The 27720-nt window shown below is 40.6% G+C and overlaps 2 protein-coding genes across 4 annotated transcripts in view; one reads left to right on the top strand and one right to left on the bottom strand.

The window, feature by feature from the left end:
• Window positions 1-395: 395 nt before the first annotated feature.
• On the bottom strand, window positions 396-5479 carry kiaa2013 (KIAA2013 ortholog). The gene is made up of 2 exons (XM_077608118.1): window positions 4160-5479; window positions 396-1894 (listed from the first exon to the last, which is right to left on the bottom strand). Exons 1-2 carry the CDS (start codon window positions 5118-5120, stop codon window positions 1035-1037), a joined length of 1821 nt encoding a protein of 606 aa, XP_077464244.1. The 5' UTR covers window positions 5121-5479; the 3' UTR covers window positions 396-1034.
• Window positions 5480-6079: 600 nt separating this feature from the next.
• Window positions 6080-27720, top strand: part of plod1a (procollagen-lysine, 2-oxoglutarate 5-dioxygenase 1a) — a 21844-nt gene continuing 203 nt past the window's right edge. Inside the window, exons 1-20 of one of the 3 annotated variants that reach the window (XM_077620259.1) lie at window positions 6080-6414; window positions 9258-9349; window positions 11543-11673; window positions 11924-12087; window positions 13409-13521; window positions 13611-13674; window positions 14057-14154; window positions 15205-15306; window positions 15370-15501; window positions 15681-15802; window positions 16972-17076; window positions 20818-20943; window positions 21023-21164; window positions 21292-21405; window positions 22487-22552; window positions 22720-22824; window positions 22959-23105; window positions 25419-25544; window positions 25787-25912; window positions 27340-27720. The exon at window positions 27340-27720 is cut by the window's right edge and continues 203 nt beyond it. In XM_077620259.1, the coding sequence (XP_077476385.1) occupies window positions 6327-6414; window positions 9258-9349; window positions 11543-11673; window positions 11924-12087; window positions 13409-13521; window positions 13611-13674; window positions 14057-14154; window positions 15205-15306; window positions 15370-15501; window positions 15681-15802; window positions 16972-17076; window positions 20818-20943; window positions 21023-21164; window positions 21292-21405; window positions 22487-22552; window positions 22720-22824; window positions 22959-23105; window positions 25419-25544; window positions 25787-25912; window positions 27340-27495 (2319 nt within the window). In that variant the 5' untranslated portion in view covers window positions 6080-6326 and the 3' untranslated portion in view covers window positions 27496-27720. The remainder of the gene's footprint in view (window positions 6415-9257; window positions 9350-11542; window positions 11674-11923; window positions 12088-13408; window positions 13522-13610; window positions 13675-14056; window positions 14155-15204; window positions 15307-15369; window positions 15502-15680; window positions 15803-16971; window positions 17077-20817; window positions 20944-21022; window positions 21165-21291; window positions 21406-22486; window positions 22553-22719; window positions 22825-22958; window positions 23106-25418; window positions 25545-25786; window positions 25913-27339) is intronic. The other 2 variants (XM_077620109.1, XM_077620173.1) reach the window with 2 other exon arrangements.

Raw genomic sequence — 27720 nt, 5'->3', positions numbered from 1 at the left:
TTCTGTCCTTTCTCTCTTCCTCCTCCGTGCACTCTGCGCTATCGTCTGTCTGTACTTAATAATGTCACATTTTAGTATTTAAGATCATAACCACCAGATAGGTATTTGTTACTTTGTGAGTAGGTGGTTAATTAGAAAAAATAAAACAATGTTTTTCCATTGTAATATCCTGTTTTAGGTATTTTTTTCAGAGGGTGGGAACGGATCAATTTGTATTTAGTTCATTTCTATGGGAAATTTGATTTAAGATACGAGTAAATTCACATATAAGCTCTGTCCCGGAACACATTAAGTTCGTATCTCAAGGTATTATTGTACTTTGAGTAGATGACATGGAAAACTGTGCTGATTTGTGAGGCTTCCCAGCTATAACAACATAATAAGAGACAAACAGGTCATTTCTTGTTAATTTAATCGAATGATTCATTATAAAACATCAACACACAGCAAAGAAAGAAATGTCAAAACGTGGCAAGGTGTCAGTGGGTGTGCATCGAATTTAAGAGGGTACATCCATTTGGACCCATTTTACATCGACAAACATGAATGTATATGGTTCTGGCACCATGAGGGGCAGTTTTGAGTCAATCAAAACGGAGACTCTGGTTTTGCTTTATGAATTTGTTGCTCTTTTTTGTTAACATATCCAGGTTTGTCCAAGCCAACCACATTTTCGCATTACTGAATTGAAACACAGTGCATTTTAAATTGATTTAAGTAACGATTTCAATCAACTTTTACAGTGCACTCCTTTAACTCATCGCGGCTGCCTCTGACAATACCGCCCGTCCAATCCATTTTGCCCGGGAGGTCTGACGCACCTTTAACTCAATTGGCCCCCGTTGAAGCCTAAACCATTTCGACTGAGCCCCAATCAAATTCGATTGGACTTGCAGCATTGTCGGTGGCGCCCGACGGGTTCGACGTATGAAATCGAGCCCCGTGAGCAGCAGACCGCTGAAAACGCGGGCCACCCACGCACAAATTAAAATTAAAATCAGTTTGCAATCATTTCATGTCGCAGAGGTGCAATGTTACACCTTGCTCCTGAAGAGGGGCTTGGCGGTGGGGCCACAGTACTCATTGTAAATGAGCTTGAAGAGGAAAAGGTGAAAGAGCGTGATGAGCGAGGCCACGCTGAACCAAAAGAGGAAGGGCAGGCCCGGGTACCTGTTGGCCATGTGTTCCTGATGGTCCAGGATGGCCTTGAGGTGCAGCGTGTGGCGCAGGTCCTGCAGGTGGCGCAAGTCGGTGGAGAAATAGAGCAGTGGGGTGATAGGCTGGGTCACCATGACAGGGAAGGTGTGACCTTTGACCTCCGACGTCAGCTCCACGGGCTCGTTGAGGCAGCCGGCCTCGCAGGCGTACAGCTTGACGGGCTTCTCCTGGGGTTTGACCAAGACGTGGAGGAACGGTTTCCCCTCCGAGTCGGGCAACACGGCCAAGTTGATGAGGTCTCGGTTGTAGCGGATCCCCCTCAGGGCGTAGCTGTTGTGCAGCACGTCCGGGTCGGCCTGGAACTGCAGGTGGTTCTCGGTGAACTGGAGCCCGCCGAAGCTGAGCACCATGCCCTGCATGGCTCCATGGGCGCCGGCCGCCACCAGGGCTTTACAGCCTCGCTTCTGCAGGGTCAGGGTCCAAAGCGTGACCAGCTGCAAGATCTGCGCAGTGCCGCTCAGCTGCTCGGGCCAGAGGTTCTCGGCGTGCATGGTGGCGTGGCCGCTGAAGCAGTGGTCGGCGTAGTTGAGGCTGGATTCCAGGCGGGCGCGCTCCTCGTTGCTCAGCCGACGCTCCAGCTGGGGGGCCCTCGAGCAGGACAGGATGTAGTAGAGGGTGGCGTTGACCGTTCGGCTCGACGGCGTGTTGGTGTCTGTGATCTTTTTCATCTCCACGCCTGCACAGAGAAGCCAAGAGGGGAGTTTCCAAGAGCCTGACTTGATTTATAGACCGGGGGTCTCAAACTGAATTTCATAAGCACTCTTGAACAACCTAGCTCAGGCTAATGTCACTTTTTTAGCATTATTTCTTCTTTATTATCTACAGTAATACCTCGCCATTTCGCGCTTCAACGTTCATGGGTTCACTACATCGCAGATTTTTTCTAGGGATTTTTTTTTTAAAATGTCATTCTTTTTAAAGTTCATAAAAATGTGAAAATCCACGCTGAAACTCGCAAGCGGAAGCAACTCCCCTGTCTTCCGCTTGCTACTAGAACTCAGCACTGAAGGATTTTTTTTAAATATTTATTTTAAGTACATAAAAATGTGAAAATCCACGCTGAAACTCGTAACCAGAAGCAAAAAAATAAATCTTTTTTTTTTCTTAAATAGAGGTGACCCTACTTCGCAGTTTTTCGTTTATCGCGGCCATGTCTGGTCCACATTAACCGCGATAATCGAGGTATGAGTATTCCATAGAAAGCATTTTCTTATTTCATTAATTTTTTTAAATAGAAAAAAACATTACTCATTCATTTTTAAAAATGTTCTTTATTCTTTTTTTAATGTAAAAAAATAAAATTACATTTTCGCAGGATTTTAAAAAACTCATTCATCTAATTTTAGTGAGGATCATGAAGTCCGTCCGATGTACCTGATTCACTTTCACAGGGCACGAAAAATGATGTGGCAGGCCAGATGTGGCCCATGAGCCTTGAGTTTGACACCTATGAAGACGAACCCTATGGAAGTTGAGGTTATGTACTCAGCTCCTCATGTCTTGGGGTTTGGGTCTCTATTCACTTTTGGGGTCGGAAGGTCAAAAAGGGTAGGAAAAAAAAAAGAACTCAGCTTGTTCATCAGTTTGGATTACTTGTATTTTTTTATATTTTATATATTTTATTGAATATTTGAAAGTTTTTTTGTGGAATATTTGCATTCCACACTCATTCAGTCTTTCTCAAGCGACCCCAGATAAACTGAGTTTGAGATACCTGATTTAGACAACCCGATATTGTTCTACCAGAAAACTGGTCGACTTAAAACCTGTTTTAAAAAGCACACGAGTCATGATACTTCCCGTTTATGAACAGAGAAGGGAAAAGTGCTCACAAAAAAAGTAACGTACAGTAATACCTTGACACAAGAGCATCCCAACTTACGAGAAATTTGAGATACGAGGAAAATTCCGAGCCAATTTTCGTCCTGAAATACAAGACAAATTTGACATACGAGTATATGATGATGCGGCCTCAAGGTGGTCTTTTTCAAGCTGCGCAGGGATATTCATGACGAGAGGGAGGGGCTTTTTTAAAATATGGATAAAGGAGAAACAGTTAGCGGAATCTGTAAAGACTTGAAAGTAAAGCAACCAGCTGAGAGATGGTATTTTTAAGTGTGTGTGTGTGTGTGTGTGTGTGTGTATAGTATTCGAAGTTCATTTAAGTTAAATTTAATGTTTATGTTATGTTACGTAGTGTCACAAAAGTGTAGCGAAACGAACGTGTCAAGTCTCCTCTGCCGTTATCTCAAAGGTAAGAACTCCATACAATACTGTACACAATAATATAATGACACATTTTATTGCAGATCATAACCACTAAATAGGTATTTGTTACTTTGCCTAGCTGGTGAATTAGAATAATTAAAAACATGTTTTACCATTGTAATATCCTATTTTTAAGTGATTTTTCAGAGGGTGGGAACAGATTAATTTGTATTTAGTTATTTTATACGGGAAAAAATTGATTTGAGATACGAGTAAATTGACATATGAGCTCGGTCCCGGAACACATTACGCTTGTATCTCAAGGTATTAAGTATGAAAATACATATGCATCATTTCTCATTCAATCGAATGCAAAAAAAATGCTTGTTGGCAAAGAAATATTTTTATAACAATTAACGTAATTAGTGCAATTAGCACTATAATATTATCCTAACAGTTTAAAAATACATTATTGAACACTAGTGTTGATATTTCACTAATGAATATAGTGGAACAGCCTTATAGGCCTCTAATCAGATAACTGGGGTGTGATAAATCACCATACAACACAAATCTATGGTGCCTGGATAAATACAAAGCCACGAGATGTTTTTTTGTAATTTTTCTGTAAAAAATAAAAAGTGTAGGTTTCCAAAGAATCAGCATTCTATCGCCATGAGGTCGGTGAATTGCAATAGCAAAGAGTTAACATAACGTTCTTGAAAAAGGTTACCTGAAGTGAAGAGATCCATCCAGGCCTTCTGGTGGTCAACGATCAGATCATCCACATTTGTCTTCAGGAGCTCCCCGAGCTCCTTTCTGGCTGATTCCCGGAGGCGGGCAAACGTCTCATCCAGCTTGGACGGTTCGATGGGCTCTGAAGTCCTCACAACAGACAGTATATTGTCCGTGTACTCCGTTTTTGGAAAAACCTGGATCCTGTTGTTGAGCTTTTTGGTGACTACCACTAACAGCATCATGAGGTTCTTCTCTAATGGGACTGTCCCTGAGGAGAACATGATTTCCCTGTCCTCCAATTTCTCCAGAATGGTGGAGAACTTGCGGAGGTTGAGAGCGTTGTAGGAAATCTCGATGCTGGCCGACTTGTCGGAAGGGTTGTTTATGTGGATCCTCTGAAGGTAGACATTGTGTCGACTCCTGTGGGCGACAAACTCCTCTCTGATGGTGACGCATTCCCGGGATGACTGCACGGACACAGGGGAGGCGCATCGGACCGACAGCACGGATCCTTTTCGGAACCACATCATGGACGCCCGCGCTTCCGTCTTCTCCCCCTCCAAATGGACACCGACAATAGGGGCGTACTCAGTCTGATGAACCGGAGCCGAACCGGGCTGTGAAGATGATGCCACCCAGAGTTTGTTAGAATTAGTGTCAATTAAAATATGGCCATTACCAGATACGAAGGGCGTGTCTCGCATTTCCAGAGCTGTATGGACCCTGTATAAACCCTCCCCACGGTCCATAATCGACTTCCATCTGTGAATTTCCGCCTGTAGGCAAAGTCCAGCCAAACCGCCCGGCACGGATGAGCCACCAAAGATCCTCCAGCTCCGGTCTGGTCCAAGATACCAGTAAAAAATAAGGAAGATGAGTAGTCCGATGAGAAGTCTTCTCGCCCAGCTGCTTGATAACAAGCCGGGCAGCCCCTTCAGTCGTTGTTGTAGCCACATTATTTGCTTTTAAGGTACCGAAAGCTCGAATCCTTGGGCGTCACGAGTTTATCCAGTTAAAAAGTCAATGAGCAACTGCATGTTACCGAGTGCCTTCGCTGATGTCAGGTTGGCTATATTAGCTCGACTACGTACCAAGGAGTAGAAAGGAAAGGCGACGACACTCCGTCGTTTTTCTTGCTTTCATATTCTTTCAAAAAACGATACATGACACTCACAAAGTATCAGGGTTGATCCAAGACAATACGTTCGATTTGACGTGTCCAATGGAGCAAATGTTGAGAAATGCCACCAGCAAACCCCGACGTTTCCGGTTTTGAAAACTGTCGCAAAACCACGAGCCGTAAAGGGGACCGGAAAGTCGTAATTTAAATTGAATTGAATGATTGATTGTCATGATACAAGTACGTACCTACTATATCATGAGATTTAAAGCCCCACCACAATAACAACAACAAACAAACAGACAAATAAATAATAACAATAACCATTAAATAAATCATCAATAAATAAATAAGTAGTCAACAACATAAAGAAGTAGGGAAGTTTACAGATAACAGACAAACGAACAGATAAATAATCAATAAATAATAATGCATAATCAATAAATAAATAAATAGTAAATTATAAGTAGTCAACATAATAGATGAGCGACCCGGTGAATGAGTGGTTAGCACGTTAGCTTCAAATCCAGGTCGGTCCACCTGTGTGGAGTTTGCATGATCTCCTGTGTGGGTTTTCTCCGGGTACTCTAGTTTCCTCCCACATTCCAAAAACATGCATGCTAGGCTGATTGGACACTAAATTGGTTGTCCGTCTCCTTGTGCCCTACGATTGGCTGGCCACCGATACAGGGCATCCTCCGCCTCTAGCCCAGAGTCAGCTGGGATAGGCTCCAGCAACCCCAGTGACCCTAATGAGGATAAAGCGGTTCAGAAAATGAGATGAGCTGTATGGATAATCGTGGTATCGCCATATTGCGAGATAATCGTTATCGCGTTCCTTTTATCGCAAATCGTATCACATCGGGAGGTACGCTTAGTAGGTTCCCACCCCTATTACGAGAGGGAGGAGGGAGAGAGCCAGCAAGGAAGAAAAGAAGGGGGGCTTCTTCTTTTACGTTGCCGGGTCAGCAGGGAAAGTCATTCCGCACTCACTTCTAGTCCTTTCCTTTCCCACTCCAGCCTTCATTAAAAGATTTTCGCCATGGAACTTTGGCCGGCAATGTTCCCCGTCCTTTTCTTGTGCACACTCCTTCCTTGGAGCAACTGTGAAGAGCAGCAACTCCCCGAAGGTAAGACAGACGGCGGTTCTCTGCGACTGGCTTCCCCGTCTTAATTACTTATACTTCTAAACGTGTAGTAATGTTTACGGCGTCACACGTTCTACCAGATGTCAGTGAACGCACCACGTGAAACTTTATTTCGCCCCCATCAAAGCATTGCTGGCTTCGCCGTGTTTTGGTACTGGTTTGACTGGTCCAAGGACAAGTAAATGCAGGATTTCGTAGCAGACGAAAAGGAGGGTGGATTCTGTTTGTGGGGGACCCTCGCCTACCCTAAATTTTATAAGAAAATCACTGAGTTCCGACTCTACAGCTGACGTGGACACGGCTGGTCTTGTTGGTCTCCGCCTCCGTTGCATAGAAGGAAAAATGTCACTTACACTGGAAAGGAAGAATGTTCTAGTGATGTAAAAACAAGAAGCGTCTTGCATTAAAATTGAAGTCATGGTTACCCCTTGAAAGGGCAAGGCAGTATTTTTTGTCATTAAAAAAAGTCAAATCCCAAAGACCTGGCGTCTACAAACAAGTTTGACGTTTAGTTTGGCTTAGATGACCCGAAATGTAACACGCGGCTCTCGAGCCGCATGCGGCGCCTGGCTAAAAATGAAAACGGCACTTTGCTTCTTATAATATTTGTTATATACTGTGGCTCTTTGCTCGTTTCATGTTTCTCTTATTCTCATTCTCTCTTAAAGCACACTCAAATTCATCAGGGCCCATTAAAAACAAGTGATAATCAATGGGAAGAAAGTCTTATGGTGAATAATATGTTTTTATTTGTGTGTCTGTGTGTGTGTGTGTGTCTGTTTTGGCGGGTCACTACATGGTGTCGCTCTTTGACTCACAGTTTTTATAATTGTTGCTCTTTGTGTCTAACTTATTCGCCACTCCTGTTTAATGATATTATCATATTTTATGATTAATCATTATTTTCAAATATATTTGAAATAAATAGATATAGAATTATAAATGAATAATCTGTTTGAAAAACACTGTTAAAATGAATCAAAACATAAATATGGATATAGCCCCAATGGCACTCTAAATGCTGAAAAATAATAATAAAAAAAGTCAAATAACATTTATAAAAGGGCCTTTTTTGCTGATAATTAAAACAATGAAAATCAACAAACAGTATAATAAATAATATAATATTTTAATAAAAAATAATTATAATATTATACAATATTGCGGTGGTTCTTTTGCCTGACTTTTGTCTTTATATGTGAGATATTTCAAAATAAAATACATTTAAAAAGAATATCTATTTTGACTGTGAAGGCTGGCATTGATCATACACTTGCACGTCTAGCCACGTCAATGGCAGGCAATCATTTAAATGAGTGCCCGATCATGACCTGATTACACAGCCTACATAGTAGTTGAAATCACAAGTATTCAACCCTCATTGAAAAGTGCTTTGGCATCCAAAAAATGGGTCTAAACCTCACTTTTACCAGAGCACGGTCTATTTGGAGATCAGTAAAAGGAGGATTGTCCTATTTTTGGGGTGAAGTTTTTGCCTGAATCTCAACCGATCTAGAAGGACAAGAAAAGTAACATGGACTATCTAAAAGCTTCTGAGGCCACAAAAGTATGGGGTTTGTTTACTCTGGCATTCCAAAAAATGAAACTAATGGATTATGGTCAGGAAGTAAGGCAAGGCTCAGTGAAGCTATGCACCAAATATCTGTATTACACTCAGAATCTTGTGCAAGTGTTGTCGCTATTAAATAGTTTTTGAATCGATTAGTTTGTTGATTGTCTCACTGAGTGACTAATTGGCTGCCAGTAGTGGCACTAGATGTCCAATCTATTTTGACTGCGAGAGGCACTCAAGGCCAACCCTCCCAGTCAAAATAGATTGGACGTCTAGCACTGTCGATGGCATTGAAAGATGAGCATTCACAGGCAGTCCTCCCAGTGTAAATGAATTAGACATCAATGTCAATGAGTGCTCTTAACGTATTCATTGCCAAGTCTCATGTTCTTTGATTACCGCATTTACTCGCATATAAGCCGCCCCTGCGTATGAGCTACACCATTAACATTGCCTTAAAGTTGTTGAATTTTGCAGTTTTTGAAGTGGTAGAGAACAAATGAGATTAGTTTTTCTCATCTCTCATCTCATCTCATTTTCTGAACCGCTTTATCCTCATTAGGGACGCGGGGGGTGCTGGAACCTATTTCAGCTGACTCCGGGCCAGAGGCGGACAACCATGCACACTCACACCCTTACCTAGGGGCAATTTAGAGTGTCCAATCAGCCTACAATGCATGTTTTTTGTAATGTGGGAGGAAACCGGAGTGCCCGGAGGAAACCCACACAGGCCCAGGGAGAACATAGATGGACATGACCTGGATTTGTGAGGCCGGCGCGCTAACCACTCGCGTCACCGGGCCGCCCGCTTTATACATATAAAATAAATATTTCCTAATTTTTGGCAGTCCAGTGGATGAGTGGTTGGTGCGTTGGCTCAATTCTGACATCGATGGTTCAATCCCAGGTTCTGACTTTGTTGTGGGAATTTTGCATCTTCTCCACGGGCTTGTGCCAGTTTTCCGTGTGCTTCGATTTTCTCCTACATCCCATGGCCTCACAACTCTGGGGTCCTGGATTTGAACCCAGGACCCCAGAGCTGTGAGGTCGACACGCTAACCACTTGCTCCACCGGGCCGCTCGAGATTATTTTTTCTACACACAAAAATGAAAGCTGTAAACTATAAGATTTTTTTTCAAATTGTTGCTCTCCCATTCAATTCATTGTCTACAGATACTATACGTTGAAATTATGCAGAAACTTTCTAAGTGCCATCTCAAAGACGAATTCCTCTTCAATGTTCTTTCCCAGATAAACTCTTAGTGGTGACTGTGGCAACTAAGGAGACTGATGGCTTCAAACGTTTTATGAGATCAGCAAAATATTTTAATTACACTGTAAAGGTAAGAAACACCAAATATACTATGTTGGATCTCTGTAAAACAACTTCAGGAGCAGGTTAAGAAAGAGGGAGACCAATTTAAAGGAAATAAGTTTATTACCAGACTGCAAGATGGGGAGAGCTCGCACGGCTGCGAACGCACAGCCTATTTGCCGCGACTCTCTCCGAACTAACAGTTTGTGTGTCTATTTATATGTAAAAAACATGATGCTGCACAGAGAAGATAACAGAAACAGGGTGTGGGCAGATATGCCCAAACAATTGCAGAGCTGATGTATCAACATAACTCGACATTTTTCATTACTCACACCAAACTGATGCAATACTAACAATCAATTGCAAATAGTGAGTCAGCATATCTTACATACTACTGTTGTCCTATATTTTCTTCAGAAGCATGGTGGCCTTGTGGTCTCTTCAGTCCTGAAAATTGAGGGTACTCATTTTTATAGACCATCTTTGGCATTTGCATGCTCTCCCCTTTTAGTGGTTATGTGCTGTAATTACAGTAAATAAATGAAATACTGAAGCTACAGTATATGACTTTCATGTCTTGATCTGTTTTGTTGAGACTAATATTCCCAATCGTCTTGAATGCATCATTCATTACGTGGTTTGTTCTTTCATAAAAGTTGCAATTGATGCTGAATGCCTTGCGGAGGCCTTGCTAAAATTGTATTAATGACCTTTGTGTCATTGTTATTGGCTATTTTTGTCAATGTGTTGGACTATTAGTCACTATTATTGGTGTTTATCACCCATTTCATGATGCTACAATACAATATTAATTCTTTGCCGATGCTGCAAAGGGCCACCATTTGCATTTCACCTAAAAAATAACAAAATAAGCAATTTTGACAATTTTGTTGTCCTAACATTTTAAGTAATTTCAATGCAAACTTTTTTTCTCCTCAAAACAGCATATATAGAAGATGGTAATGTTGATCAATCTTTTGTGTTTTGGTCTATTTAACTTAATTAGTGCTTACCCAAATGGATTGGATTGGATAACTTTATTCATCCCCTATTCGGGAAATTTCATTGTGACAGTAGCAAGAGGGTGAGAATGCAGATACAGGAAAGGCATAGTTACACATAGTTACAAGTTAGACAGTACAGTCGCAAAGGCACCAGAACAACAAAGCAAAAGCACAAAGTACAAAGCAAAGTAAATGGGATCTTTAAGAAGCACCAAATCAAATCATTAAGACAGAAAAGCAGCAAAAACACAAAACTGGAACCACACACAGGAAGTCTTCCACAAGATGGGGAACTTCTGCAGACTGTGACCGAGGTAGAGAATATGCAGAGTCACTCTTCCAAGCTTATCTGCACAGTTCCTCAGTAGTCTGGAGCTGAAGACAACAGTAACAGAGTAGAACTCCTTGACTCCGTTTCCGGCCTGGTAAGCGCCGACAGCTCTTCCATCTTATCCCACGATGGAATGGTTGGTCAGAAGCGTTGCCTCTCCTCCCGGCACTTTTGTCCAGCTCCGAATTTCCAGCGGCATTGAGGTGTTTCTCCTTCTGCTGCGTATTGTAACAGCTAGTCCCATGAGTATGACAGCGTAGGCAAAGTAAAAAAGAATGTATTAAGAAATATTAAAAATAAATTAAATAAAAATAAATGACATTAAAAATATAAAAATTGGTGTATCGTGCCAGATTGATGTATGGTATCGTTAAAACCCTAGTAATTTTAAAAAAATGCTACACTTGCACAAATTACCTACTAAATAATTTAGTTTTGAGATGAAAACATTCATATCTAAGGAATCAAATTTAGCATTTATTCCTATTTTACACTAGCATAGATTCAACTTTGTTGTCCTCAGCCATAGATAAATACATAAACACATCTAATCAGAAGGGCAAAAATGACCAAACTGCATATAAAATAGATGCAGTAGAGTGGGTTTATGTAACAGTAATATACAGAAATATGCAAATGTACTACTATCAGCCTAAAGGTATGTATGAAAAAAATACTACAGATATGCTATGAACAATATAGTAGGTGTCTTAACAGTAGTGTAGAGAAAGGATATAACTATGCTATGAACAATATACTAAGCGGATTAACAGAAATGAAAGAAAATCTGTTGTATGAACTCCTATATTAATCATGATTTCAACATTCGTAGACAAAACAATCTCCTCGTTGAAGGAGTTGAACATTATCTTGGTGTTTTCAGGTTCTCGGTCGTGGTAAAAAATGGAAAGGAGGTGACTACTTGTCGCCTGGGGGAGGTCAGAAAGTACAAATCCTGAAGGAAGCGCTGGAGAAAATGAAGGATGAAGATAAAATCATTCTTTTTATTGACAGGTACCATGTCTTTTTATCCTTAATTAATGTTTTCCATGGATCCTCTTAACAGTTTCTTTTGCCATTCAATTGAGATTTAGTTGAATTACCGTTTTGTACTCTATTCTATTCCGCTTGTGTTGTGGTCAGGGTAACCTCAGTGGAGGAGAAAATTGTTACCCAAAAAAATCTTTTTTGGGTGTGTTGATCACTGGCTTGCACCGCTGATGTGTCAGTATTATTTTCTATCTTTCCTTCATGTGTTCCACAGCTATGATGTCATCTTCGCATCAAGCCCTAAAGAGCTACTTAAGAAGTTTATGCAAGCCAAACACAAGGTGGTCTTCTCCTCTGAGACGTTGATATGGCCCGACAGACACTTGGAGGACAAACATCCACATGTACGAGAGGGCAACAGGTTCCTTGGATCAGGGGGTAAGCTGTGTATTTCTACATTAGACAGTTGAAAATGTTATAAAATTGTAATACAGAATTTTTGTATTTCCACTCATGGGAAAATATTTTCAGATTATTATTCATGATATAGTTAAAAAAATAGGGAGATTGTCATTTATCCTCCGTCAAGCACTTGTTTAAGATTTCAGTAGAAAGGTTACAACAAGTACCATATTTACTCGCATATAAGCCGCCCCCATGTATAAGCCGCACCCTGAAAATTGCCTTGAAATGTTTTAATTTTACAATTTCTCCCGTATAAGCAATTTTCACCTCCATATTCATGGTTTTAATAGGGAGTACAAATGTGTTACTTTGAAGGGAAAATCTTAAGAAAAATCATCATCATGAGTGGTATTTCTGAGATACTGTATGACTCAAAAGCACATTATTAGCGTCAATATCATAAGGAAGTTAATATGCCTGTCTTTGTAAATGCAAATTATAAAAGTATTCAATTTGAAAAAATAAATAAGTCTATCTTGATGACAACCTGATGCTTTTTAATGACAGAAATTACAATTTTCTTACCAGAAGTTTAAGATGTTGTGGCAGACATATTGCTTCTAATGTCAAAATATCTCAATTCTTTCGATGGTTCATATTACTCTAAAAGTTGTCACTTTCGAACAAGAAATACAACGAAAAAAATCAAAGTGGAATTTTGTTTTATTTCAAAATCAAGGCTACTCGCGTCTGGCCAATCAGAGCACGTTTAACTAGGTTTAGCAGCGCCCAAGGTAAGATGGCTGCCCGGGACCTAGGTAAGGTGGCTGTGCCCCGAGTGAGCAGTGACAGGAACGTGAATTTTTTCACGTTTTATGCAAGATACGTACCTTTTTTTTCTTGAATTTCATTCATAGACGTCAAAATAAATTTTGTTTAGCGTTTTATCTGTTTATCATTTCTCTATTTTGAAACAAATGAAAGTATCGGCCGCATTCGCTTGCGTCATGACGCAACTGCGCCATTTTGTTGTGACGTCATCGTGTCACGGCGCCGTCAACTTGCAGTTTTTTTGCATGTCGTGTTTTTATGCGGAGCCGTACCTTCGAATCAGTCATCATTTTTTTGTCCGATAAAAGCGGCTTATATGCGTGTAAATACGGTAATTGTCATGTGGTGCTTTCACAGGTGAAAATAGGTTGCTCTTTGTAGAATAAAGACCGTTTTTTAAAGTCAGCAGAAAAAAACCCAAACCTGGCTGCGGTAATGAGCCTTGGAAGTTTCAAAGCTTGTTTGTATGTTAGCGCACAGCATGCATGAGCGCCTGTTTTTCTGCTTTTACTGCTTTCCTCAGGTTTTATTGGCCACCTTCCCAACATTAAGGAAATGGTTGCTGAGTGGGCAGGAAAAGACGGGGACAGTGACCAGCTGTTTTTCACCAAGATTTATATAAACCCTGAGAAAAGAGTAAGACCTGTTCTATTATGGTACTTGTTTTTGGAATGTTATTTCGCCATTACATACATTTTCTGGGGGAATGAATGACTGTATTTCAGAAATCCATAAATATCACCTTGGACAGCAAATGCAGATTGTTTCAGAACCTTCATGGAGCTCTTGGTGAGTGAAATGATAGTCCCTGCCATTGACGGCAAACAACGTCAAATCAGTTTGTCCTCCCAATTTCATTCTGACATTGGTTCAGATTCTGTATTTTTTGCACATTATGCTTTGGATCTCTTTTGCGTAGAATAGTTTGAAAAAAATGATGCAGCTGACTAAACAGGAACTGTGTGTTTAAACATGAGATGAACCCTGCAGCTTGTGCTCCAGTAAGGAATTTGTTAGTTCTACGTGAGACATGGGTGATAAAGCTCCCATAGTCTGCATCCAACTGAATCAAACTCAACTGCCACATCATAAACCCCTCCCCCCCAAAATTAATTCAACTACAAATGCTCATTAGTTAATGTTCTGACTATGTACTGTGTATGTCTTCCAGATGAAGTGGTGCTAAAATTTGAGGAGCGACATGTGCGAGCCAGAAATTTTCTGTACGATACTTTACCAGTTATCATCCATGGGAATGGTCCAAACAAGGTACTGTTGATGCAATAGCGTCGCAAACACTTTAAAACGAAGATTTAATGTGGTTGTATGCATATTTAAAAAAAAAAGACCTTGAGGGGGTATTCTGCAAAAACAAACATGTCTAAACAGTCCAGTTAACTGCAAAATATTAAATGGCTGAAGTCCAGGCGGCCTGGCTGCTTGAGTGGTTAGCGCGTCGGCCTCACAGCTCTGGGGTTCTGGGTTCAAATCCAGGTCGCTTACTGTAAAGAAAAAAGTTATTCAAGAACAATTAACAGGCCAATTTTTAAAGGGCTTGTGAATGTGATTATAGTGTATTTTAATGGCATGCTGACTCAATATACCACATCTTTTAAGCTTTATACATATCTCCCCCATCTCCTTTTCTGAACCGCTTTATCCTCATTAGGGTCGCGGGGGTGCTGGAGCCAATCCCAGCTGACTCCAGGCCAGAGCCAGGGGACACCCTGAATCGGCGGCCAGGGGACAGACAACCATGCACACTCACACCCATACCGAGGGGCAATTTAGAGTTTCCAATCAGCCTCCCATGTATGTGTTTGGAATATGGGAGGAAACCGAAGTGCCCGGAGAAAACCCACGCAGACCCGGGGAGAACATGCAAACTCCACACAGGTGGACGTGACCTGGATTTGAACCCAGTACCCCAGAACTGTGAGGCCGACGCGCTAACCACTCATCCATCGGGCCGCCCGCTTTACATGTATAAAATAAATATTTCCTAATTTACGGCAGTCCAGTGGATGAGCGGTTGGTGCGTTGGCCTCACAGATATGAGATTGATGGTTCAACCCCGGGTTCTGACTTTGTTGTGTGAATTTTGCATCTTCTCCACGGGCTTGTGCCAGTTTTCCGGGTGCTTCGGTTTCCTCCCACATCCCAGAAATATGCATTGGAGGCTGCTTGAACACTCTAAATTATGAGTGTGACAGCCAAATCCATAATTAAAAAGGATTTCTTGTTAAAAATTGAATGTGTCATTTTGATGAGAGGTGACATGATGATAACATTTTTTAAAAAACTAACTTTGCTTTACAGCTTCAACTTAACTACCTTGGGAACTATATACCAAACGCGTGGACATTTGAGACGGGCTGCACAGTGTGTCAAGAGGACCTACGGCCACTCAGGAACCTTAAGGTTGGTGATGGTCTTTTCCGACCACTATCCCCTCAAACTAATGCTTTTTATCCTCTCCATCAGGAAAGTGAATATCCTATGGTGGTGATTGGCGTTTTCATCCAGCAGCCCACCCCATTCGTCACTGTATTTTTTGAACGCCTGCTGAAGCTTCAGTATCCCAAAAATAGGCTCAAGCTCTTTATTTTCAACAAGGTAATAAGAACTGAAGGCACTGTACAATCGGAAAACAAATTATTGTTTGGATTTTACGGGCGACATCAGATGTTCAAGGAAAAAAACTAATAAGTATTTGCACCCAACATGCAATGCTCGAAGGGCTGCCTCCCACTCAATACTTCTACAGACATTTGTATTTTGTTTTTCTACCATAGGAAGTTCATCATGAGCGTGAGGTTAGTTCTTTCCTGCAGGATCATGGAAGTCTTTATCTCGATGTCAAATTTGTTGGTCCCGAAGAGGAAATGGATGGAGCATCTGCACACAATATGGGCTTGTGAGTTGCCAAATTCTAATAAATTAATACCTTGACATACAAGTGTCCCATCATACGAGAAATTTGAGACACGAGGAAAATTCCGAGCCAATTTTTGCCTTGAGATACGAGACAAATTTGACATACGAGTATAGCGCCACCTAAGTAGTAGTCTTTTTCAAGCTGCGCAGTGACATTCATGACGAGAGGGAGGGACTTCTTTTAACCTATGACCCAGACTCTTGCAAGGCATGCATTTTTATTTTGTCTTTGATATTTAGGCTAATTGGGACCTGATGGGTGCAAAAACAAAATATTATCTTTTTATTCATGATGTAGTTTATGAGAAAAATGATGTCCACATCATAAGTGGACACCAGGCGCTAGTCGACCAAAATTTAACGTTGTAGTCTTGTGACAACCAAAAATGTGATGTCCACATGTGGACGCCAGGTCATAGGAGCTTAATATGGATAAAGGAGAAACAGTATGTGGAATCTGTGTGCACTTGAAAGTAAAGCAAACAGCTGAGAAAGGGGATACTTCGACGCCAGCCGAAACCTTCAACGTGAGTCGTGGCTGGTTCGATAACTTTAAAAAACGAACTGGGGATACACTCGTTGGTGAAGCAGCTAGTTCCGACACGAAAGCCGTTGCGGATACATTAACACCTTTGCCTCGGTTATAGCACAACAATGTTACATCCAAGTGTGTGTATAGTAAGCAAAGTTCATTTAAGTTAAAGCTTATGTTATGTTACGTAGTGTCACAAAAGTGTAGCGAACCGAACGTGTCAAGTCTCTCAACCTCCACCGTTAGCTGCTACCGTCTGTCTCAAAGGTAAGAACTCTGTAGAATACTGTAACAATAATGGATTTATTGCTGATCACAACCACTAGATAGGCATTTGTTACTTTGTGAGCGTAGGTAGTGTATTAGAACAAGTAAAAACATGTAATTGGATTGTAGTATCCTATTTGTAGGTGTCTTTTTCAAAGGGTGGGAACAAATTCATTTGTATTTAGTTATTTTAAATGGGAAAATTTGATTTGAGATAAGAGTAAATTGACATACTAGCTCAGCGCCGGAACGCATTACGCTCGTATCTCAAGATATTACTGTACTTCTTAGTGAATGAAAATTGAAACATTTCCCAACTTGTCTTTCTGCACTTTATTTTTCTTTTTTAGTGATATGTGCAGGAAGCAGACAGACTGTGACTATTTCTTTAACTTGGACATTGAAGTTGTTTTGAAGAATCAAAACACACTCAAAATTCTCATTGAACAAAACCTGTAAGTATATTTATCAAGTTTCAGTAATGTTAATCTTGGTATGTCGCAATACTCTTGTTGATTTTTTATTATATTTGTTTGAAGATAGGCTTCAGAAGACTATAGTGGGAAACAATTGGAAAAAAAATTATAGTGTTTTAAAAACACTGATACTAGTGTCGGAAGGGATCAATGTTCCCTCTAAGCTGCGCGCGTGCGCAATTGCGCACTACTCTCGTCTTCTCTGCGCAGCAGCAATCATATGGCGCGCAGTAAAAAAAAAAATCAGATTTTTTTTTTTTTTTAATTTTTTTTACCCCTTTCCCCATGAGGGCGCCGTTTAAGCGGCAGCCAGTGGCAGTAGCTCTGTCCACTCTTATGTTTTTCATGTTTTACAGCATGTTTTACATGAAAAATTAGAGGGAACATTGACATGCACCTGCTTGTGGCAGGTGTGATACTGGTGTGCCCATAGCGAGCAATGATGATGTCGTGACCGGATGATTCGCCTAAAGACGTTTTGCCGACGGACGTTTGACAGACGGACAGGTCGCCGAATGAACGTTCGTTCAAACACCGTTTAATGATTAAATACAAATACTAGTATTTGTATTTAATAATTAAACGCTGTTTTCAGCTGGATTTGACCGAATTTGAGAGCATTTTGAGCCGTTTGGCCAATGGACGTATATGGACGTTTTTTTGCCTCCATCGCGACATCATCGCGACATTTTACCAAGGAATTCACTTCCCTGGGCTCGGTTCTAATGTCCAAAGAGCTCCAGTATTTGTATTTAATCATTAAATGCTGTTTTAGGATGGATTTGACCCGATTGCTGTCATTTTACGGCTCGGTTCTGCTACATCTGCCCGCCCAAGAGTGCTTATTCCCGGACTGCCATGCCCGCCCAAGAGTGCTTATTCCCGGGCTGCCATTGATGGTAGACTAACATTGATTTTTACTATAATTTGGACAACACCGGCGGCGGGCCGGATTAAAAATCCTAACGGGCCGTAGATGGCCCGCGGGCCGAGGTTGAAAAACTTTTACACACACGATCCGGGGGCGGGGCGAGCGCGCGAATCCCGTTTCGGCGAAACCTCCGTTCGGCCGAATGAACGTTCGGCGAAACCTCCGTTCGGCCGAATGAACGTTCGGCGGAACGTCCATTCGGCGACCTGCCCGTCTGTCAAACGTCCGTCGGCGAAACGTCTTTAGGCGAATCATCCGAATACCGATGATGTCGCTCACACTGGTACTCAGTGCGCTCAGGGAGGTTGTCTTTCTGCTCAGACCAACGAAAAATTTGAGGGAACATTGGAAGGGATTAAAGGCATTAAAATGTGGGGACCTGTATCACCTAATACTGAGAAATGGACCGATACTGCGCCGTATATGTATACCTGTTAGGGTTGCTTGGTTTTGTTATGCTTTTTTCCCTCTGGTGTCCTGTCTGATTGATTGCCCATTGTGTTCTGCTGTTGTTTCTCCGCCCCTGGTATATTCCCTGCTTGCTCCCTCTTGTATTACACAGGTGTTCCTAATTGTAATCAACCCCTGTCTGTCTGTTTAAACCCTGTGTGTTTGGGAGTCATTGTCTGATCGTCTGCCTTGATTGATTCATGCTACGTTGCCATGCTCCATGTTCCATGTTCCTTGTTTCCCCTTGTCTTCCATGTCAGGTTTGATTTTGTTGCTTATTGCTAAGTCCTTTTTTTTAACCCCCCTCCTGTATCAGTTATCTAAGTTGTGTTAGAGCACTCTACAAACTCGTCCCTTGACTGCTTCCCTGCAAGTTTTTTCGTTGTACTTTAATTGGTGGATAAATGCACATTAAATAGCAAGATTAGGCAGGATTTTTTTAAATCACTGACATTGAAATTAGTGTCTATGATCTTTGTTTGGAGGGAAAACTCCCGAAAGCATATGGGTTTAAGTTAATGTGCTAATGTTGTATAATGGCACTGACTGTGGACGTAATCTGAGCATCAGACTTGATACTGAACTGAACAAATGTTAAAAAAATATTTAGAAGAGTTCATTTATTCATTGTCTCACAACCTAGGGAGGCATAAAGGTTACTAGCACTGTCTGGAAAGCAATCACAGCAGTTGTTTTTAACTCTGTGCAGTCATTCATTACTAAAAGGAAAAAAATGTATGTTTTGAAAAACCTGGTATCAGTACATTACAGTACAGAACCACTCAGCCAGGTAGCGGAATCAATATTGGAAGGCAAAAATGGTATTGGTGCAAGACCGATGATTTTTGGTCTGAGAGCTTTCTACTATTTTGTTGTGCTTAATCCAATAAGGTTTTCACCTATTCTCTCTGACATCATGTTATTCTTACTTTACTTTCCTTAATTACTATGTTGTAACATTTGTACAAACATCGTACTAATGTCAAATAAACATTACTTTAATGCCTTTTCTGACATATTTCATTGCACGACAATACAGTAGTCATAATAATAATAATCGGACATAGGCCCTGTCGTCATTATCAACAACACAAAAAGCCTACTTGTCATCACACCCAGAAACTGCGTGTGATGAAATTGGTGGTGCTTCTCCATAAGCTGCGTTTACTCGGCAAAAGACCTAAATAAGTGATAGCTACGGACTTGTAATTTGGCATTCTGCTGTTATGGATACAGGTCGCTTACCTCTCACTGTCTTTCACTTACCTTCAGTCAGCTAGTAGGAGGCAGATCACCACCCAAACATCTTTTCATATTACCGCAGAAGGGAATGTGTGTTATGTTACCGCAAATTTAGAGTTCTGGTGGATGTGGGGGGAAAAACTGTCCTTAAGCCTATTTGTCCGTGCTTTGTGGGACCTATAGCGTCTGCCAGGGGGCAGCAGCTGGAACAGATTGTGACCAGGGTGGTAAGGGTCCCCTATGATGTTCCTAGCTCTGCTGAGTTAACGAGGGCTGGCAATGTCTTCCAGTGAGGGCAGAGAGCAGCCGACATACGTCTACTTACGAAATTAATTGTTTTTTCGTAACTTGTAGAGGTGTTCTTTATATGTAAATTCTCTAATTCATTCCACGGTCATCACACAACTACCAACTAAACCCTTTAAAATTGGTCAAAGTGTCCCAATTTTGTGTCAAAGATGTGAGGAAACACAAAAATGAGAACATTATATGGTTGATTTATTAATGTCTTAAAATAAATAAAACATATGAAAATGTGCCCTGCGCTACTGAAATATCCCTCTCTGTGGCCGCTATAGATGTAATACCCATATTTTCCCGCCAGATGGCAGCAACAGCCTGTTCTACCAGGGCCGAAAGTCGTCAACTTTGTAGTACATTTTAGAGTTTTACGTGTGCCCTGTGTGTGTGTAAAAAATGTGCCACGTTGCATTTGTAGTTTTTAATTGCTTAATAAGGGGAATTCAAAATAAAGTAACAAATAAGGAAATGCATTTACTTTTTGGGTGATTTTGTAACTTGGACCTTTTTCGTATCACGAGTCACTCATTTGAATATCAAAAATTTGTAACCTGAAACTTCCGTACCTAGAGGTATTCGTAAGTAGAGGTATGACTGTATTTTTTTAAGTACAGCGTTTTTCAATATCTTTATGCAATAGATGGAAAAAAACAGACATTATATAGGGAAAAAAGATCACTTTTGGATTCAACAATCACAAGATTGTTACAAACAGCTGTCAGGTATAAAAGAAAGATTAATGTGCTTACCAGTGCTTCAGAACCGTTCCCAATAATACAACTTCAAATGCTGTTCAGGCCTATCGTAGCACCTATGTTGACACGGAGTGGCCGACTGTGGAGTAATTTCTGGGGAGCCCTGAGCGCAGATGGCTACTACGCCAGATCGGAGGATTACGTCGATCTCGTTCAAGGTCACAGAGTGTAAGATGCTGAGATGTTGATGACGTTTTTCAAATAACAGTGTTGATATGTACAATTAATGGTCTAATGGTCTTCGCAGGGGAATATGGAATGTTCCTTATGTAACCAGCGTATACCTGATGAAGGCCAGCCTCCTTCGCTCGGAGCTTTCGGATGATGATCTGTTTCATTCAAATTCCTTGGACTCTGACATGACCTTTTGCCAACATGTTCGAAGCAAGGTATTTTGGTGTTTTGAAATTTGGTATTTGTTTTCATGTCCTATTATTAACTCAAATGCAATATTTTAGGCCAGTTTTAGCATACCAACCGCATGAGAAATAAAACATTGTAAAACTTGGTTCTCAGGGAGTCTTCATGTATGTAACCAACTTGGAGACTTTTGGCCGCATCCTATCAACAGAAAACTGTCAGACCACTCATCTGCATAATGATCTGTGGCAAATCTTTGAGAATCCTGAGGTGAGAATTAGGCATGTCTCCAGTCCGATCACATGATTTGGAATTGGGCCCGGTCACGAGTTCAGGGTCATTGTAAAAGATTGCTTTTTAAAATACAGTGGTACCTCGACATACGAGTGCCCCGACATACAGGCAATCCGATACGAGTAAAATTTCGGGCAAATATTTATCTTGAGATATGAGACAAATTTTGATATACGAGGATACAGCGGACGCGAGAGGCTGCTCATAAGAACATCATGGGCACTGTCTTTCCCATCGCAACTCCCTTGTGTAATGTCTCTACGAGCACTGGGCGGAGCGTTGCATTTTTTCAGTGTTTTTTTCCCGTTAGTCAGTGCGAATGGCATGTATACTACTTCTCGTTGGCAAATGGTCGTGCGTTATCTTATTGTGAGGACATTTGTGCGCATCATTTTTGGAATATTTTGAAGTGAATACAAAAGCAAACAACCCTCCGATAGGTTGTATCTGAAAGTCAGGGTGGAGGCTGGGCAAATAGAGCCAACCCGGGAGAAGAAGGGTATAAAAATTTAAAACAAACTTAGAATTTAGATTACTGTAAGATTAGATTAAATTTATTTTTGAGATTGTCTGCATCGTAATCAAAGTTCATTTAAATTTGTTTGTTATGTTACGACCGCGTTGCCGTGCAAAAAGTATCCCCCCGCTCTCTGTCCCTCTCTTTCCCCTCCGCGAAATCCGTCTAATTTTAGTACTATTAAACACATTTTAGTACTATTAAACCACTAGTTATTTGTTACTTTGTTAATAGATGGCGAATTAGAACAAATAGAAATGTATTTCCAATCCAATATCCTGTTTTGGGTGTTTTTTCAGAGGGTTGGAACAAATTAATTTGTTTTTATTTCATTTTTATGGGAAACGTTCATTTAGCTCGTATCTTGAGGTACCACTATATATTTATTTAATTTTATTTGTAAGTATGAACTGAATGACAGCAAATTAGTTAATGCAATGTGGTTGTGAAAGTGTACCTCAAATGAAGAGATCCAACCAGGCCTTCCCACTTGAAATGGTTTGCGTAATAAAAATGGTTTAAATAATGTTTTTATTTCAGGACTGGCAAGAGCGCTACATTCATGAGAACTACACGCACATTATGAAAGATAAACTAATTGAAACCGTGAGTTGTCAACAAACCCTCTCGTCTTCAGTTTACTGTGGATTATTTCCTATGAACTCAATTGGTGTTTTGACTTTAAACAATGCCCTATACAAGTCCTATATATTAGTGTTTGTCACATGCTAGCTCCAAAAGATAACTTTGCTTTTACCTTTTTTCTTCCGCAGCCTTGCCCTGATGTATACTGGTTTCCAATATTCAGCAATGTAGCTTGCGACCACTTGGTTGAAGAAATGGAAAACTTTGGAAAGTGGTCAGGAGGCGGTAATAAGGTATTATCACCATCCTGTATCCAATGCTAACATTTGTTGTCATGGGTGATGATAATGAGTCAATCATCATTGATAACTAGGAGAAATATTGAGAAAGAATTTGTTTTCTCTCTGATTATTTTGTGGACTGCCAGGACACCCGAATCCAGGGTGGCTATGAGAACGTCCCCACCATTGACATCCACTTGAATCAAGTCAACTATGATAAGGAATGGCAACAGTTTTTACTGGAGTACATTGCGCCAATAACAGAGAAAATGTATCCTGGTTACTACACTAAGGTAAGACTTAGGATAGCTTCCTACGTACCGTATTCAGAAAGCTGTGACTGAAGCTCAAGATCAGACTCGAGGGTGGTGGTCAACAACTCAACTCTGTGTTAGTATTTATACATCACGAAGAAGAGGCAGATGAGAAAGACTGCTAAAGTATCAACCAACGTTTTAGTTCTGACAAAAACGTTTCTCTCTAACTCCTGAACCAAAATTTCAGGATTTAAAATATAAGGAGTGTTATGACGCAGTCATTGATGGTGCAGCGGTACAGTCGCCTGACTTTGGCACAGGCAACGTGGGATCGATTCCCGTTCAGTGACGGTGAGATAGTGAGTGTGAATGGTTGTCTGTCTCTGTGGGTGCCCTATGATTGACTGGTCACCAGTTTAGGGTGTAGTCTCTATTTCAATCAAAGGTTCTTTGGAATGGATTTGGGATCATTATGATTTTCACCCATATTTTAGATTTAGTCTCAAAGATCTTAACAACACTGAAACGCACTTGACATTTGTGTGCCAACAGCACTAAAGCTTACTTGTACCTCAAATTTAAAGGTGCTTTGAAAAACTACCACATCTGACTTTCAAATGATAGCACACCATCATTTGGACACAAAGATTTTTTTTAAAGTGACAGAATAGTCTTAATAATGAAACTAGATCCTAATTGTGTGAGGAATAACAAAGAGCCAAACTTGTTTTTATATATAAATTACATAAGGTCAGTTATGTATTTTTTCTTTACATAGACACCATTCCATTGCACCGTGAAGACCCTACGCCAGGGGTCACCCACTCCGGTCTTCGAGGGCAACAATCTAGTCTGTTTTTCACGTCGCTTTTCTCAAAACACACTGGAATCAAATAATAAGGATTGTTATCAGTCTTATGGAAACCAGACTGGATAGGGGCCTCCAGGACCATAGTTGATGAACCCTGGTCTAGGCAAAATACCAACCACGTAGCAGCGTCTGGGACAGTTGTAAATCAACGTACTATTATAATTGCATGATATCTGTCTGTTTTATTTTGGATTTTGGTTAGTTATGGATTCCCTAACTTTCAACCATCACTACAGACTTAGGCTCCCACAGTCGTCAAACTTGCTGGATGAGTGTTTGTTGCCAGAGGAAGAACAAGTTTCATTTTTTTTAACGGAGTGATAGTCTATGGATTGGCCTTATAATCGTTTGAAATATTCTGTTGATACAACACGATTGGTTCTTCTCATCTCCACTACCAGGCATATTCATCGGCATCTTAATCTGACATGCTACAAATTAATAAAAAAAGCAGGAGGTACGATAACATGAGATCGGGCTGTTTGGCTGCATGTTGGCCAGAGGAAGGGTAGTTTGGATGGGAACATCTAATCCTACAAATTCCCATTACAGTCGTACCTCTACTTACAAGATTAATTAATTAATTAAAACTTTTTTCGTAACTTGAAAATTTCGTAAGCACAGGTGTACTTTATATGTAAATTCTCTCATTCGTTCCACGTTCCTCACACAACTACAGACTTAAGCCTTTAAAATTGGTCAAAGTGTCCCAATTTTGTATGAAAGATTTAATGAAACACACAAAATGAGAGAAAAATATAAGGAAATTATTTATTAATGTCTTAAAATAAATAAAGCATAAGAAAATGGGCCCTGTGCCGCTAAAATAGTTACCGTTATAATGGGAGATGTGATACCCGCGTTTGCCCGCCTGATGCTCTACCATGGCCGAAAGCCGTCCACTTTGTAGTAGTACATACTACATTTTAGACTTTTACATGTGCCCTGTGTGTGTGTGTGTGTTAAAATATGTGCTGTGTTGCATTTATACGGTTTTTAATCGCTTAATAAAGGGATTTGCAATCATTATTAAGGGGAGCATTTAGCTGAGGTGGACAGGTATGTAAGAGAAAATCTTGAAACATGGATAGTGGTTGTTGTGAGACAGCCAATTGAATTGAATTGAATGCTTTTATTGTCATTATATGAGATAGAATGAGAGCGATGAAATGAGAGCCCAGTTGAGGGTAGCAATGTTCTAAAGAGAGAATCAATGGATCCGCAACAATATTTTCAAAATATAATTACGGATAAGGAAATTACTTTTTGTGGAATTTTGTAACGTGATCTTTTTCCTATCTCAAGTCACTCAGTTGCATATAAATAATTTCGTAACCTGAAAATTCCGTACCTAGAGGCATTCGTAAGTAGAAGGATGACTGTAATCCCATGGACCGTTTGGACCGTTTCCGTAAATTTCCAACCAGAGTTGCTCCATGTTCGCTGCCGTTGTGCTGACAAACCATGTCTTCTTCCAGTGTGCTACTCCTTTGAACTTCGTGGTGAGGTACAAACCCGACGAGCAGCCCCTGCTCGAGCCTCACCATGACGCCTCCACATTCACTATAAACATTGCGCTCAACAGTAAAGACGTTGACTACCAGGTAAATGCGGGTGGAGCCGGCAGCTTTATAGAGGCTTCAGGAACTGACAATGCGGGTGACGTGCATCGCTCTCTGCTTGTCCTTCTCCATCTGTGGGCCTGAATGCTGGATGCAGAAGCAGCCTTGAAGCTTGCCTTTCTCCAGCAAGCATTTCGCACCAGACGTCCCTTCGTGCGGCCCCTCGAGCAGTTTCTATGCGAATGCTTGCATGACCTTCCTCCTTTTCTTATGTGTGTTTGCAGGCTCATTTTGACTTGGCCTTTATAGTTAGATATAAGCCCGATGAGCAGCCCTATTTGAGGCCACATCACGACGCCTCCACATTCACTATAAACATAGCACTCAATCAGAGGGGGCCTGATTACCAGGTGAGTGGCATCAGTGCTTGGCACAAAGAGGACGGTAAATGAAAGTTAAAATACCCAGAGTAAAATAACATTTAGATTGTGTGCCGATTAAATGGGAGCCCAAGATGTTTTTTAAGCTAACAATTAGGGTTTAAAATGGCTAGCCCGTGAACGTATGACTTTACAGTAAAAATGATGTTGGTTTTCTTCTGGACACAATTATGAGGAATTGAATACAGACATGGTGAAACAGCACCACCTGGTGGTCGAGTTGTCGCAAGTGTGACAGCCTACCCATGGGACAAGAAACCCTGTTTTCCCCTACTGTTTTCTAGCCATACATGCAGCAGCCACCTCTCGGCAGAACAAAACATCTATTCCAGTTAATAAAAGCATTGTGGGTAGCCAGTGTGATATTGGAAAATGCACATATGCTTTTAGATTTAATTTCAAACACCAAATGTCACCAAACTTTAGAATTGTGAGGCAAATGCCAACTGCAGAATATCTAAATGTTTAATTTGACATTTTATTGCTGCTGAGCAGTATGAAAAAAAACTAAGTGCTGTTTTATATCATGATAATGCCACATTTTAGTATATTTTTCATTATGATTTTCATACTGCCTTGTTTCTTTGTTGTTGTGGCTAAATATTGCCCAATAACACATTTTTGTTGTGTGGTAATTTATCACTCACCAGGTTTGACACTTTATTGATTTAAGTATAAACACTAAAGCTCAGTAGTGTACTTTTATAGTATATTATCATCATTTGAGGATGGTGACAATAGTGGGAAAGTATGACAATACGTAATTTGTTTTTGCAATTTAAATCGTCTGATCATGCAGCACTAAACAAAAGGTTAATATGCTAATTTTAGTTCAACAAAACACCCGTAAAGGTATATTGCAATTTTATTGTACCATGTTGTCAGCCTCACACAGCACACTTTCGACAAACCTGCTATAGATTTGTATCCAATGAACAGACAACCAAGACAGTTTCCATTACACGAGGATTCTTTGGCTGGCATGTCAATCTACGTTCCTGGTATTTCATTTTTTCCATTCCATTGTTTTCCTCAAAAGTGCATTTGCAAGTTCTCGCATGAATGATGTCGTCATTGCATCCACCTCATTTCCCTGCATCTTCAATACACTGGGCTAAGGGGAAAATCACTATACAATTGTGGTGTACATATAATTTATAAGCAGTGCATACTTTCTGATTTACACGATGTGCTATAATGGTTATATAAACATATGCATATATATATATATATATATATATATATATATATATATATATATATATATATATATATATATATATATATATGCATATATATATATATGCATATATATATGCATATATATATATAAATTTATTGACAGGGTAACAAATTCAAAATCCTGGTATATATTTAATTTTTTATTGTAATCTCAGGGTGGAGGATGCAGGTTCCTCCGCTACGACTGCTCTGTGGAGGCTCCCCGTAAAGGATGGGCCATCATGCACCCCGGCCGCCTCACCCACTACCACGAAGGACTGCCCACAACAGCTGGCGTTCGCTACATCGCAGTGTCCTTCGTAGACCCCTGAAATCCAACGTTGGTTAGACATTTATAAGAAAAATATTTTAAATGCATTTGCTTAAATTTGGTGCTCTTGACAGCGGTGGACGTCCATTCTGTTTGATTTTGAAGACCTGGCAGCGAATGAATGCATGTTTTCTTCTGATTTCAAACGGATTGGACATCTATCCGCGTCAATGGAAGCCAAAGGCTTAAGCGTGACAATAGGTGTTGACAAAACAAAAAGGGAACT

Source organism: Stigmatopora argus, chromosome 1 (assembly GCF_051989625.1).
Source record: "Stigmatopora argus isolate UIUO_Sarg chromosome 1, RoL_Sarg_1.0, whole genome shotgun sequence".
Classification (NCBI taxonomy): Eukaryota; Metazoa; Chordata; class Actinopteri; order Syngnathiformes; family Syngnathidae; genus Stigmatopora; species Stigmatopora argus.
The sequence above is the reverse complement of the archived record's forward strand: the minus strand, read 5'-3'. Positions and strand labels throughout refer to the sequence as shown.